This window comes from Pteropus vampyrus, unplaced genomic scaffold (assembly GCF_000151845.1).
Source record: "Pteropus vampyrus isolate Shadow unplaced genomic scaffold, Pvam_2.0 Scaffold45, whole genome shotgun sequence".
NCBI classification, from domain to species: Eukaryota; Metazoa; Chordata; class Mammalia; order Chiroptera; family Pteropodidae; genus Pteropus; species Pteropus vampyrus.
Genome location: NW_011888826.1, coordinates 5,379,367 through 5,395,623, shown reverse-complemented (window position 1 = coordinate 5,395,623; position 16,257 = coordinate 5,379,367). Strand labels below are relative to the sequence as shown.

The window sequence follows — 16,257 nt, the reverse complement described above, 5'->3', positions numbered from 1 at the left end:
TTTATAATATTTACTTTATATGATAAGAGTTATAAGTAGAGTTCTGTGTTGTTTGTTCAGCCTATTATGCAGATGGTGCTTGATTAAAATCTATTTTAAACTACAGCGATTACTGCAAGATAGTGTGCATTAAACAGCTCTCCCAGCTCCATTACAGGCTGTGGGACCGCGGCAGTTTATTTTAAATATGCTTATAGACATTTCTAACTTCTCCAGGGACATTTCAACATCAGTGATTCTCTTTCCTTGAGAGTCTTAACTCCTGTGCTCTGTATTCTTAACAGGCATTATCTAAGCCATACCATTAACACATGCTTTTTTAAAGTGAAAAATTATTGTTTTCTTGTGATAAATAAGTAAATACATCACTGTAATTAAGCAGTAAGACATGAGAGGAGGTGGATTACAAAAACCTAAGGATACCTGTAGGGGTTTTAGAAATAAATGTATGTTTCCAAGTAAGTTACATTAAACACACGCTTCTGTGTGAAGCTTACCTGAGAGTATATTTTTTATGTATTTGTGTATGTATTTATTTAATCATTAATGCTTTAATTGGATAGGATAGGAAATAAGTCTATGGGTGATCAGGATTATAATTTGGGCTTCAATGCAGCCATGTTCTTAGTTGGTGTAATTTTCATACAACTTTTATATGTGTCTTAAATGTCCTGTGTCTTGTAATTCTAAGCCTCAGCCCCACACTGTAGGATAAAGGAGTGGAAATGTGTGATGATCCACTGCACTTATGATACCAGAGTGATGCTGTGAGGATGGCAAGCTTCACAGGAGCTAGTCCTTACTTTCCATGTGCTTGTCATTGTGGGATTTATATTTTTGCATTACATGGTTTCGTCTTTATTCTAAAAATTATGATGTCAGAATTAAATTTAACTTTCCAGTCTTAGAACCCTAGTAACTTTAAAAATAGTGTACTCTAGAACAATGCCCAATACACAGTGCCATACTATCCAGTACAGTAGCCACTAGTCATGGATGCCTGTGTACATTTAATTCTAACTAATTAAAATTAAATAAAAATTTAATTCCTCAGCAGCAGTAACCAAATGTGCCCTATAACCACATGTGGCTAGTGGCTATGCTTTCAAACAGTGCAGAGAACATTTCCATCTTTTCAGAGAATTCTATGAGACAGTGCTGCTCTAGACTTTAGAAGTCGGGGCCTCTTTGACAATTAGGACATGAAATTATAAACTTTCATTCATCTAAGTAAGAACTCAGGATCCAGACAATACTTAAAATTAAAGTCCAGAGACATGTTACAAATCCATTTGGCTAATTTTTCCATCATAATCATATTCATCATCACTATGTTCATTCCAAATATTTAGTGGTCAAAAAAAAAAAAAAACAACAGATTTTTGTTACACAATTCATTACTGGCATGTAATGTGAATCTCAATTACAGCAACATTTTTTTCTTCAGGGAAGGCTTACATATAAACAATGACCGTGTATTTTTCAAATATGTGATGGAACTACCTCCAGAAAGTAGGCCTTACAAAGTCTCAGTTTATTATACAAAACCTGAAATAGCAGCTTACTCCTGTACCCTCCTAAAGATAAGAAAAAATGCAAAATAAAAATTAGACCCCCACAGATTAGGAGGTGATGCCCAGTGGTCCCGCGGCAGGCAGCCTTACCCATGGCTTGGCACCATCCAAGCACATGGGTACGGCAGACGCCAAAGCACAACAGGGAGTGATCATTCCCTTACAGTGCATCCTAAAATGAAAGCGAAGGTACTGTACAAACCCAGCAAGGCTTTATACAAGGAACATTGAGCCACATAATAAACGAGTCCCTTCAAAACGTTTTTTTTTTTTAAAATAAGAATCTTTCATACATAGTTTTTATGTTCTCCTCTTATATCAGCCTTTCATAAAAGGGCATTGTCTTAAATCATAGTTCATTTCTATGAGGGCAATTCTATAAGTGGTCAGAATATTATGATCCAAAAATATATTTTTAGTGATCTGGTTTAATTACAGATGGAAAGGCGGCGAATCTTGGGAAATTAATATTTTATGTGTACTCTTTAGATTGGTCTTCTCAGTTGCTAGTTTTCTTGCATGGCAGATCATTAAAACTGAGGTTCACATGAGTACTTAAAAGGAAGGCATATCAATACGCTCTCACTTTCAGGCACGGCAAAGGCAAAGCTGATGTAATGTTATGAGACTGGCTGGTAGTCTGGTCGTAATGGGGGATGACGCCCCAGCTCCACAGCTCAGTGTCTCTCAGGTGCTCAACCAGAGATACAGTTGAAGCTCCAGGGTTATGCTCCAAAACACATAAATGGTATCTCCTGAGCCTTGGAAATGTGGAGGCAGAAGTCATAAACTGCTGCTTCCACTAAATGAAACCCTGAGATTGAAAAAGACTGCATCTGGCTAACCCTACAGGACAAATCAGGAACATAGGGAAAGCCTCTAGACAATGAACTGAATTGATTGGTTGCATGGAATTATTTAGAGTTTCCTACGTGATTGCTATACATTGCCTCTAAATGATAATTTGTGGTTTTCCTGCACTTGATACTAAGAGCTTCTAACTGGCAGTAACAGGTTCTCCTGCCGCCTCGGGTCATCCCTAGAAAGTAGGGCCATGTTGTCCATCGAACACAAAAGGATAACTGTCCTCCTTTCTGTTACAGCCAGGCATCATACATCCAGTGGATCTAAAACTTGCACCCTACTGTCCAAATACCAATTTAAAAAGAAAAGAAGCATGAAGGTCCACAGTTCAAACACAATTCTGGACAATGGAGGAGGGAAACTAAATAATTTGTGGAAATCTTTTAATAAGAATATTTACATTGCATCATAGGAAATTTATTTTTATGAATGATATTTGATTATTTTCCAAAAGATTCATATAATCTGCAATCATGGAGATTTCAATGTGTCAGATCATTAGTTTTTTAACTATAATTTAAAATGAGTCTAGCTAAGTGTTCCCTATGGAGAAGCATTCATTTCCTTACACTTCGGTCTCTGTTTCTAAATATTCCCAATTCTTGGTGAAATGCAACCTCATAACATGATCGCTCTGTTTTTAATTTTCCTCATTGTGGACTTTCTTGACTCTTTATTTTTTTTCTTAGTAAACATTTTATTGCTATGACTATAGGAATGGTCATGTTTACAAAATTTGGAAATTACAAAAAATACAAAGAAGGAAATCCTAAAGACAGGTTTATAGCCCAGAGAAATTACTATTAACAAGTCAAACACTTTTTAAAAATCCATCCATGTTTTCTGTCTTCCCACATATTCTCTTATTGTCCTAAAGTACTCAGGTAAATTAGTTAGCCTTGAGTTCCTGAACAGAAACCATTTGCGTTTGGATTCACTCATTCTTTGAACTGTATTATTATTTTGTTATTATTTTTATTATTATTATTATAACAAATGTTAAGCACTTACTATGTGTCAGGAACCATGATTAACTGCTAGTCAGCAAAACTAGAAGTAGACCTCTTCTCATGATGCTTACACTGTGGAACTGAAGAAGATTAAATTACATAAATTATTGTATGAGTACAAGTTTGACATGTGCTATGAGGGGAAATGGAATCCTTGGAAGGGAAGACACTCACAGTGAAAAATCAAGTCAGGGGAAATCTAAAAAGTCCGTTAGATTTATGTGGCCCTTGGTGACCTTACTGAGAGCATAGTGATGGGAAGGCACACTGAAGTGAATTGCAGAAGCTGCGTACAGCCAGCATGACAATCGCCTGGTAAAGTTTGGTTGTAAAGTGAAGAAAGATATGGCTATAAGTAGCCTTAGGGCAAAGGGAAAGTTAGCTTGTTTGTTTTATCTCTTAAGTATTTAAATGCCAGTTGGAGAAATAGACTAAGGCCAGTGTCCCAGACTCCTAGTCATTCTGATTTAATCAGAGTAGCGTAAAAACAGTTTGGACATCTGGATATTATTTAAAAGTTTCCTAGATGATTCTATTGTGCAGCCATATTTGAGAATCACTCTTATAGGTCATATTTGCCTACATGTTTAGTGAAGAACTATTATACAGGTTTGACCAGTATCAACTCAGGTCAGGGCCTGCTAGCCCTCTGACAGGCTCACCTATCAGATCCATCCTGGGGAAGTTATCTCCTAGTGTTAATTTACGTTAGCTTGTCAGCTCAGTTCAGCGCACCCTGTCTCCATGGGGTTGTTTGATTTGCTTCGATAGACAATTTTAAAATGATAATCTCTTAAATAGCTTTCTTACAAAAGACAATTCACTTAGCCATTTTCCTGTCTTTTTGGTTCTTAGGCATATCTTTTAAACTGTGACCATATGGCATCACAAATCAGTATTAAGGTCATTTCTTTCCATTCATTCAGTGAATTTTTTTGAAGCTTCTACCATGTTATAATTAACATTTGAATAGTATTTGAAAGTTTTAAAGAACATCACAAAATGGCACTGTGACTGGTTTGCAGTAGAAGAAATGAGGCCAATGAGAAAATAGAATCTATTTTTCAATTGAGTATAAAATTGTTTTAGAAATATCTAGATTTTAGAATATGGTTTCCAGAGATTTACTCTCCAATATGGTAGCCACGAGCCACATGTAGCTATTTAAATTTAAAGCAATTAAAATTAAATAAAATATAAAATATCATTTCTTATTCATGTTAGCTGCATTTTACATGCTCATTAGTTACCTGTGGCAGTGGCCACTACTATACCTAATTGTGCAGACTATAGAACTTCCCCCTCATTGCAGAAAGTTCTGTTGGACAGCACTGATTCAGAGTCCAAATTATGTCATTCTCTAAACCATGAGCATTGCTAAGTTTTCCCGGAAGCATCATATAGACCTAAGTGCAACATCAAAAGCCACTCAACTTTATTTATTGGACATGTTACCCACCATGGTTCATAATTAGAAAGAAAAGGATAAACTTCCCAGAAGAAAACAACTAAGATTATTCATATACTAAAGTTACTGCCAGAGGAATTTGCAGCTGTCACAGTTATAATGCTGCTTGTCATTCAGCTTCCTGAAAGAGAGAAAGGAAAAGCAAAGAGAGTGAAGGGGTAATATTTAATAGTATAACAATATTATAAAAAGAATCAATCATATTATTTTAAAGCTATGTAAATTAGGCAGAAGAGGGATGAATACAAAATCTATATGAAATATGAAGTTTCATCTGAGAAATAGCAACAACGACAAAACCAAATGTCTCTTTGAAATGTCTATGTGTGTTTGTGTGATCTGTATGAATATCTGTGTAAGTCTCAAAAGAGAACAACGACATGATTTGTCCCCAAATTTTCTAAGTTCCTCTGTAATTCTGATTTTATTTTTATTTCAGGTCAATGGCGGAGAGAAGCGACCTGCCTCTGACATGGGGAAAAAACCAAAAACCCCCAAAAAGAAGAAGAAGAAGGACCCCAATGAGCCCCAGAAGCCTGTGTCTGCCTATGCGCTGTTCTTTCGTGATACTCAGGCCGCTATCAAGGGCCAAAATCCAAATGCTACCTTTGGTGAAGTTTCCAAAATTGTGGCTTCAATGTGGGATGGTTTAGGAGAAGAGCAAAAACAGGTAAGAAAAGATGTAAAATAAAGTGGGAATCAGCATGATTTGAAAAAGTGTATCCGCTCTAAAGAAATGGCTCGTGAGGACTGGGTGAATTCAGATACTAGAACTAACGCTAAGAATGTTGCCTATCAGAACCAGACTTCAGGAGACTTTCACAGAATTTTATACTCTTTTATTACTCCTCTATAAATAGCAATGTTAGTTCCTTTGTTTTAAAGTTTATATAGTGTAGTTACTTTTGGAAGGACTTTTACGTACCCCAGCCAGGATTACATCATTCCTTAATGCTGCCAATGTGATCATAAAGGCTAAAAAAATACTAAAAGCATTTTGAAAACTGTCCACACCTCTGTTTAGCACTTACTATTTACCCTTTTGTCATCAAAACCCCTTTGCTCTTTTTTAAATGAACCTCAAATTTAAGGGCTATCAGTGTGTGTTATTCAATCCCACATATGCCGTATTTCTCTGCTGTGTTAAATAGGACCAGATGCCTACTTATTTCCTTCTCTCAAGGATTGTCGTGATGGGACTGAGGTCCATGCTTAGGGAGGGCTACATGAGACACTTTACATCTTGGCCCAAAGCATCTTGGAAATCATGGAGCGAGAACAAGAGTTTAGCATATAGATATAGCCCACCTCAACAAAGAAGCAACACTGATCTCATATTTCTAAACCAGGGACTAGATTGCCACTGTCACCTTCTAAAATTTCATTGTCACAGAGAAGAAATTATATAAGCATTATCATTAAAGTATAATCATTGAAACAATTAGCTATAGGCAGCTTTAGCTGTTGCAGAATACGGAATTACATTAATGATGTATTACTTTCATATTTGATTCTTGAGACTTTACCTCTCCTTATCAGGTCCAGAGAAGTATGTGAGAAACAGAAAATCTCAAACCTATATGCATCCAGAAGTACCTATATGTTGTAGATGTAGATAAACATCTATAACGTATATAGTGTTTTATACTTTTAAGACCATTTTCATATGATCTAGCTTATTTGTTCTACTCAATACTTATAGATACTTCTGTCCAACTTTTGCAGATTATGAAATGAGCCAGATAGTTAAATTCATTCACTTATTCATTCAACAAATATTTGCTGAGCCTTTACTGTGTGTCCCAGGCACTGTTCTAGACACTGGAGATATGGCAGAAAACAAGACAGTCTCCATTCCCTTCAATGATATGTCTTAAGATTGCCTGGCTGGTGCATAGAATTACTATGACTAGAACTTTTCACTCAACTTACAGTTCTTTTCTAATAAACTCTACAAAATCAATTATAGTTGTAATGGTAAAACCAGTTGCTAAAGAAACGTAGAACCTGCCCCCCCTAATTCTCCCCAACCCCCCTTTTTCTGTAACCCAAAGCTGTCTTTAGCAATCAGAAATCTCTACATGTTTTCTTACACCCTTTTCAAGATTGCCAGCCCCAGGAAATGGCTTCATAGGAAAGCCTAGGCCTATCACATGGAGCACCATGTCACAAGAGTCGTCTTCAAGGATGGAAAATACATCCCCGAAGCCTTCTCTGCCCACCTGATTAAAATTCCCATCTCACTATTAAGAGAGGATTTGACATTGTGTTTTATGACTCTATTGAAAATGCTATAATTGTTTCAGGATTTTAGAACTGGTTTTGATCCTAACTCGGACCCATTTGCTCTCACAGTCCCAATGCTGAGGTGTGGTTCCCGAGTGGTGCTGGCCATTCACAGTGCAATTGTACAGTAACTTCATCCCTCCGCCCATAGAACATTGCTGATTGCGAAACAGCGCACGTCCACCAGGAATCCCAACCCCACCTCGTTCTCTGGATTCTGTCACCACTCTGCCTCCCTGCTCGGCCCATGATGCCTCTCTCTCTGCCTGGATAACCCCTGTGTGTATTCTTAGCACTAGGCTTCAATGCTATCAACTCTTTTACTTTGTGTGATAACATGTCCCAGAGGAGACATCCAGAAAGTGACTGCCCTCCTTAGGGACTCTGTGCAGCAACTCCTGTTCATCAGAGGACACACACAGCTCCCTTCTGAAGACTCAGCCTCCTCCCCTGCCCCAGACTCAGCAGCTGAGCTGGGAGTGTTGTTCCATAGCTCATCTGAGCTCCCTTAACTTCTACTTTGTCAAAAGTTTTATTTCAAGAAACATCAGTTGCCTATACTACCAGCCATCTGACTCCTTTTTATCTATTTTCCTGACCTTAAGTAACTTTTCCAAATCATTTCCCACATTCACCAGAGGAACTCATGTGGTTTTAAGACTAGTGGTTTTAAAAGGCGGAGGTCTACAAAGGTTTTCCGTAGCCCACAAATGGTCCTTTACATTATCAATATAAAAAGTCAGTACTTGTACCCACGTTTCTGGTGGAAAAGAATAAAGTTCTTATGATGAAAGTGAGGTGATTTCTCAAGGCAGCAAATATAAACCTGTAGGTTTTACTCACTAATTCTATTATAATAAGGTCTTTTATTTTTATTACAGCAAGAGGGGAATATTAAGATAATATTCCACTTTCTTTTTATCTGGCCATATAAGGTATTGACAGATCCAGAGAATATGACATTTATTGTTTTCAACTTTCACGTTAAAAAGGGAAATTACTCCCATCTTCCCATTCTGCCTTTCAAAATTGGGCTAAGCCTTTCTAATGGAGGCACAATCATGATTATGATGTGATGTTTAAGGTTTTTAATTTATATATATGCAATGACAAAATGTTTTCCTTCTTCTCTTCTGAATTTTATTTCCAATGAGTCTATCTTTGTGTTGTCTCTTAATGAAAATAGTTGCGGGGGGCGGGGGGCGGGGGTCCAGAGCATTTGTTTTATAAATAAAGGATGAAATTATATAGTAGTTGACTCCATAACTCATTGGATATTATAAAGCAACTTCATAATCAATTCCAGTTGTTAAAAAGACATATGATGTATGATACCCAAAGGATGCAGGCCCATCCCAGGGACAAGCAGAGAAGGGGTCTAATGAATGAAATCAGATGGCGTGCTTACAAAAGGGAGCATCTTGCATCAGATGGGCCACTGCTTTGCTGCTATATGGCAGCCCTTCTCTTAGAATTTGCAAGAATTGCCAGCAAAGAGAACATGCTCGCCTAGAATGCACATTTGGGCATCAAGAGAATTTCAGCAAAATATCCAAAAGTGTTATTATGGTGTATCACCACCTGTTCTTTCCCTTTATGTTGACTCATTGTGCCAACATAATGTAATATCTCTGTTTCAAACTTAAATTAATTGTATTTTACTCTCATTTAATATTCAAATTGGGGAGTACACATACTGCTATGTATTTTTAAAGGAATGTTGCGAGAGTAGATTAGAGGCGGACCATTAAACTTCGAAATTTAGGACAAATGTGCATGTTACAGAACGTGATGCTAGTGGCATTGTGCAGACAGCTGGTTTGAGTAGAAGGCTAGGATTTCATGCATCAAATTGTTCAAAAATCCTGTTGTCATAATAGCCCACAATTATGAACAGCTTCAAAATAAACACAAACTGGGAAAAAATGGACAAAATTATTGATGACTTATTAGGGGCTCAGAAAATTACAATATTTAAGGAAAAACAGCTATTAGTGAGATTACAATTGCATGTTTTCTTACCAGCCAGAGGGAACATGACTAATAGAGCTGCTGTGTGTTTATATCACATGCTTCCTCATTGTGGAGGATAGGCGGGAATAAGAAGCCACTGCAGAGGGCAGATCTTTATTTTCAGAATCTATGGTGAGTGAGAAACTATATGTACTTTGGTTTCTGTGAAGAATCTCTCTAAGAAGAAAAATCTAAAGGAAGCTGAAAGAAGCGATAAAAATCCTCCAGGAACACAAAATCTCCCTTATGAATCATTCCTACCAAAGCCACTGAACAAACTTCACATATCAGAGATCTCTCCATTTTAATACTTTGGAAGATGGTACTGAATCCGGAATGGGAGCAGAATTGTGTTTGGGATCCCAACCGGAGGTTTTAAATGCTAATGATTCGTAAGACAATGGAGAGCCCATTTCAGAAGCATACTAAGTTGTTTAAAAGGCACCAGATGGAGAGGGGGAAATAAAGCATAAGTATTGCTGGGATGTTGGTCTTTTCTACTTATCTTTCACTGACTGGAACCTACAGAGGGAGAAAAATAATAACGCGACAATATCACACTCTTTATATCAGCACTCCTGAGTGTCAGCAATCCTCGGCATCTTTTTTTATGAGGTTCCAGCTAAATTTTCTGTCTACCCCCGTTATTTCTGAATTCTCTGATTCTGGTCATCGAAGTCCAGTATCTAGGTCCACGGTGACAATAGAGAACAAATGAAATCCTACTAAATTAAAGAGTCTGCCCAGCTTTCAAGCAGAAAGGATTGGTCCAAAGAGCTGTAAAGGGTTCTGGGGTCCTTTTTAGCTATGGAAAGTCGGTTCTTAAGTGGAAAAGGAAAGTCACCTTAAATCAGAACCAGATGTAAATTACTAAATGAACCTTAAGTTCCTAATTGGAGACACAGTCGGGCTGTAATACATTTAGCAAATTACAAACAAAATGTTCTTGTTTACATTACATTAAATGGCTTTAAAGCTCCAGCCAAAGAACTAAATAAATATGCTGTTAGGCTAAAAATGGAGTGGAAGGCCCGGTCAGGGTTTGGTACAGTCGAACCGCAGCCCGCGGAGCCCAGGGAGTGTATTTTTGTAACTGCTAGCTGGCCACGTCGTCGATGGAGGAGGAGAGTAGATTTACCTCGAGATCCAGAGCCTAATGAGCAGATATCACTTGCAGGGAAATGTTTGAATACTATAACATATGCCTTCTTTCAGGATGCATAATTCATATTCAAGGATATTAGCCATAGCAGTTCGCTCAATAGCAACACCTCATTATTTTATCCCTCAGTATTTATTCCTATGTTTGACGCCTCACGAAATTACTGTTAATGTGTTTATATAAGGAGAGATCTGACACAAGTGGGAAGAATGTAATTTCCTACTCATTCTTTCCCGCTGCTGTGTCCTCTTCCCCTGGTAGAAGTGGCAAGTGTAAATAGTTAATTTGCTTCAATTATGAGCCTGTCCTGCTAAATTAGAAGCAGCAGGGATATGAAGAGCCAGAATTATACTTACGAGGCAGCTGACAAACCCTCTGAGCCCGCAGAATCAAATCATTTACTCCTCATTGGTGCTCACACACCCACTACTGAGATGGTACTGGGTTTTTCTTTCCTCCCCCTTATCTTATGATAAAATTTGGGTTTTACGTCAACAGTACTTAAGGTTAACTAAAATCCCGTTGCACTATAACATTCACACATGTGTTCATCTTGTTCATTTCCTTATAAACAGCATACGTTTTCCAAATTTGTTAAAATTAGACATAAAGGATGTGGGAAACATCCTTTATTGTCCATTTCATAAACTGTAGAATGAAAGAAAATTTTATATTCATAAAAAGCTGAGCAATTAAAATTATTACATGAAATGGTGAGCATATTTGACTTCTTAAATTCAGGTAGAATGCTTTGTACATAAATGGGATTATCGCATGCCAGCATAAACATACGTAGTACCCATGTAGAAATAACCTATGCTCATAGACAACGGGAACAGACATTTCTCTTGAAAGTTTCCATGATATTGGTAGGGAGAGAATTTGAATAAAAAATTCATTCACATCGGTTGTGCTTTAGGTATCGTCGGCAAAGATGTGTGAGGTTGGTGGGTTGCATATCAATGTATCAAATTATCTATTTCCAGTGATGTGTATTTTAAAACAGAAGATTCAATTTAGTACTTTTTCATGAGCATTTGTGCTTATACTGACTCACAGAAGGAAAACCCTGAAACTAGGAACTATCCCCTCAATTATGAATATTTCATGAGCACCTACTACATACCATGCACTGCCTTGTAAGCTGGGGCTTCAGCTGTGGACAAAAGAGAGCAGACTCCTGCAGTTGTGAGTCTTGGAAAGGCATCTAGGGTATTCTCATGAAGCTAGGAGGATCATTGAGTAAATGATCATGGAACCTTCATACCAGATCAATTTGATTCACACCATGGTTCTGCCATCTTGCTGTAAGATACTGGGTAAAGTAATTACCCCTTTTGGTCTGCATTTTCTTCTCTGGAAAATAATTACTCATTTTACTCTGTGTTTTCTGATCTGTAGAATGGTGGTAATAAATGCCATTGCAACATTCCTGTTGAGAAAATTACACAATATACGTAAAGTGCTTAACATAAAAAATGCACTTAATAGAGGCATACTTTTAATGCTCTTTTTGATTTTATAGCTTCAGTGCCTCACACCGCAGCAGGCACATATCAGACATTCAATATATTGTTAAATGTAATTGAATGACATCAAACTTGCCCAAGTCATCCTCATTTAATAAATGAACAGATATATTTTGTATCCATTTTTTCAGAAAAGGAGCTTGTTTCTGATACCTACCATTCCAGAAATAGGTTACAACTGTTAATGTGTAGACCTTTTAGACAGATTCAGATGGTCCCCGAAAATAATCGATAGCAAGATTTTTCACACATTGTATAATATTTTCAATCCTCTGAATACTACTTTTTAAAGTTCTTTGAGTTCTGGATTGCTTAAGAAAATGCCGAGCAAGTTACACAACATGAAGTTTAACTGTGTTTAAAGACTAAGTTCTATATAAAATACTGATGTACTTCCTTTCACTGTTCTAAATAAAACAGCATTAAAAGAAGCTGCAAACATTAATTTCTAAAGGATATGGCAGGGAATTGTGGTTAAATTGTCATTTCTTATACATAACTATTTCTAAGTATTTCCTATAAATATGAATTTGTAATGAGAAAAGAAAACTACATTTGAAGTCAACCCCCCCCGCCAAAAAATGTCTTTAGCTTTTTTTTATAGTGTTTGAATAGAATCCAGAATTGTAAGAATTATATTTTTTTCTTATTATTACTGTAAGGGCTTGGTTGGAATAAACTATAACTGGAGATTAACTAAGGGCCTAAGCAGAAATGAAGGAAGGAAGAAAGAATTAAATGGTATTTATAAGAGTTTGCTTTTTTGTATGAGTTGGATGGATTGTTTGGGAAAAGAGCAGAGAGTAAAAGAGTAAAATGACAGATTGTATTAGAATTTTTTTCTATTTGAGTTTATTATAGTCATTGATATTGAACTGCTGATTTCAATTAGAGATTATTAGCTTATGAAAACATGTGTACATGCTGGTATTTAGAGCATTTCAAAAATGATTCAGTGAATCACTAGATTACATGAACAGGATATGGATTCTGTAGAATTGCTATTTGATGTCTGTCTACGTATGTTTTAGTTTAGCCATTATATATGTTTTAGTTTAACCACTGAGATGCAATCTTTAGATAGGATATGGTAGCTTTCTTAGAATAACAAACCACAGCGTATAACTAAGTTAGGACAGGATGAATTCAAAAGTGTTTGGATGAGCTGAGGAAAATGATAAATGATGTATTATGATTTTTAAATCCCCATCTGGCCAACTTTGCACTTTATTTCAAACAGCTGTAGACCATTTGGCAGCCATTCTGTAGCTCGACTGAGTACTAATATTTACTGTATGAATCACATATCTTTAAAATATTTGTCTTTCCCTGAGAGAGAGAGACCGTTTCTTTCCCAAACTTAACTTTGACATAAATCAGACCCATCCTCCTTGATCATTGAAGTGGGCCGTTCATTGCCAAAGGCAGTCAGCATCATCTTTGGTTTCTGCAAGTAGGAGCCTTTCTCCATCCATAAATAGGGGCTTTGAAACATTTTTGAGGAACTTTTGACTGATGGTTTTTAAATATCTGTTCTAAAGTAAGAATTTCCCCTACTTCACCTATGTATGGAATTTTTACATATTTTTATCATTCTCTCATACATTTGAGGTTTCTCTTTAGACATTTTCAACAAATATAGAATATTTTTAAAAAGCATCCTTTAAAATTTTAGAAAGACATACAGGATGTGTAATATTGAAACCATTAGGTAGTTCTCAAAGGTGGAGGTTCCAAATTACTGTTGCGGAAACTGCCTCGGATTTTAATTCCGAGCTGAACTACTCCTTTAAACACAATGACAGAACTATACCTCCTGAAATGACCGCCCTCTGCATCCTTCCTCTGAACATCTGCAGCTATTCAGGAAAGAGTGGATCCATCAATCCACGTAATGTGACGTGATGAGTTCACTCTTTTTTAAAGTGGTAGTTAGGCACTTATGCGATGATCCCACATAGCCAATCATCAATAGCCAATAGGGAGCCATTTGTAGAAAACAGGGCATTCTGAATGCTAGTCAGGCATCCCATAACAGCATCGATCCCCGAGTGAAACCAGCGGGCACATATTCAGCCTGAAGTACATTGTTAACCACCTTTCTCCTGTGGTTGTCAATCAACAAATTTCAGGAACGTTAACACTTTGTGCGATGTTAACTACTGATAGCCCAACAAAGGGATAACGCCGTGGTAACACAGTCGCTGTTCCAGTGGAAACTAAATGCAAGAAAGATGATAGGACCTACAGTCAGGCCATCTGATAAACTGTCCTATCTACTGCCACTTAGAAATGATGCTTAGGGCATTGCTATGGACCCAAGTGTGTTATATTTACCTTTGGAATTTAAGGGTAGTTCCAGTTAGCTGCCTTCGGATCACTCAGAGTAAGTAGCATATGAATAAAAACATGATAGAAGTGCTTGGAGCATATAAATGCAAACTACCATCAAAGATATAAGGTATTTAGTAAAATACTTTAAAGTTCTGAATAGGATTTCTGTCTCTATAGGAAAAAAAATCCTCTTGAAACATTTTTAGGGTATTAAAAGTAAATGTAAACGTTGCCAGTTTAAGGTCATTAAATATAAATTATTTCTTAAAGAAGAAATTGAAGGAAAAACTAGAAATAAAAAAAGAAATCAATAAAAAGCAGGAGAGCTTGGTGTTTCTGATTGTGGCTGAACCCGGGCATATAATATACATGGATCGTATTACTCAAAGGCATTTTCCATACACTAGCATTTATTTGTTTTCACATGTGAATTTCCAAAAAAAATTTGAATTTGACTGCCAATAATTAGCTCAGTAAATTTAGAATACTCTTATACTTAAAGCAAAGCTTTTTATGGGAAAAAAAAACAACTTCTTTTAAATTTCTTTAGTTTCAAATTTAGTAAAGATGGCACAATGATTATATGATAATATTGTGTGAATTCTTAATTGCTTTATTATAATTGCCTTTCATTATATCAACATGCCAAGTATAAAAGTCTAGGCTGAAGACCTCCTTAAAAGGAGAGAACAATTAGCACATTCATTTCAGAGTCCTTTATAATTCTGTTGACAAGGTTAGTCATTTGTTTATCTTAAGTAAAACGTCTGCTTTAATTAAAATATTCATGAGTAAATAATATTTCTCTCATCTTGAATTTCACAGTGGAGCCTGGGCTCACCAAACCACCTTCAGCACTAGAAACCATAAATTGATCTCTGCTGCCGACTTTGGCAGATATTTGGTCCTTAGACGTAATTTATATTTAACTATTCTGACTAATTCCAAAGCCTCTTTTCAGTACTGATCTGTGCCTCTTTTCAGTACTGATCTGTTTTTGAACTCAGCATTACGAAATATTAGCCAAGCCTCATTCCCTGCTGTAAAATTCAAAATGTGGGAAATTTAAAATAGTTTCGTTGATGAAAATATACTTCCATTTACACAATAAATGGTGAAAAACATTTTGTTCTTTAGGACTGATTTCAAAAGGGTATTTAAAAAAAAAAACACTCGAAAGACTTGAAAGAATCAACTTAATGGTAGCAACCATGTGTGTTCACTTTGCTAATCTTTCATTTTCAACTCTAATAACCCCTTTCTGTTTAACTTAGTGATGTGACCTTTAGCGTAGCAACGAGTCATTTTTCAGTACTTTTGCTAATTTAGGATGGTTTTACTTTTCAAGATGATTCCCTCTGAAAAATGAAAACTTCTGTAAACTGAAGTTCATTTCAGAACGTTTTTACCTTTTCACAATGAGGTGTCCACAGAGTCATGTCACTCAGTGTTTTTGTTGGAAAGGACATGACCAAAGTAGGCTACGCGGCATGGCATGCATGCAGTCAGCCCTTCGGGGTCTCCTTTGCATTCCCAAATGTGCCTTTGACTGCCATTACCAGTTCCTGAGTCTTTGAAAATAGAACTTCAAGGCTCGAATTTTTTAAATAGTGATGAAACTGCCAACTCCATAACGGTTCCTTGATTTACTTATTGAACTTAATTGGTCATCTTTGAATTCTGTCCTTGTTTTGATATTTAGCATGGTACATATATAGCAGGACTTGAAAGCACTGTAGAATTATCTGCCCATTATATAAATGTGAATGGCTTGTATACTCGAGTGTGGTTTCCTTGGGAACCTCTGTCAATAGTATGTTTTCAAGCAAACTACCTCCGCTCTCAAAGCAAACCAGATAAATCCTTTCACATGCTTTACGTAAAATGGAAATTCTTATTATTGTTAATCTTCTTCTTATCTAGTTTATTACCAAATCTGTTTCAGTAAAAGAACACAGTCTTTGGGGAGATATATTATTATATTTTATAATCGTGTGTGTGTGTGTGTGTGTGTGTG

General features: G+C 36.5%; 1 protein-coding gene across 1 annotated transcript in view; it reads left to right on the top strand.

Moving 5' to 3' along the window:
- The window catches only part of TOX (thymocyte selection associated high mobility group box), a 138,165-nt gene that overhangs the window by 98,589 nt on the left and 23,319 nt on the right, over positions 1-16,257 (top strand). The window contains exon 4 of the mRNA XM_011359186.1: positions 5,356-5,586. Within this exon, the coding sequence (XP_011357488.1) occupies positions 5,356-5,586 (231 nt within the window). The remainder of the gene's footprint in view (positions 1-5,355; positions 5,587-16,257) is intronic.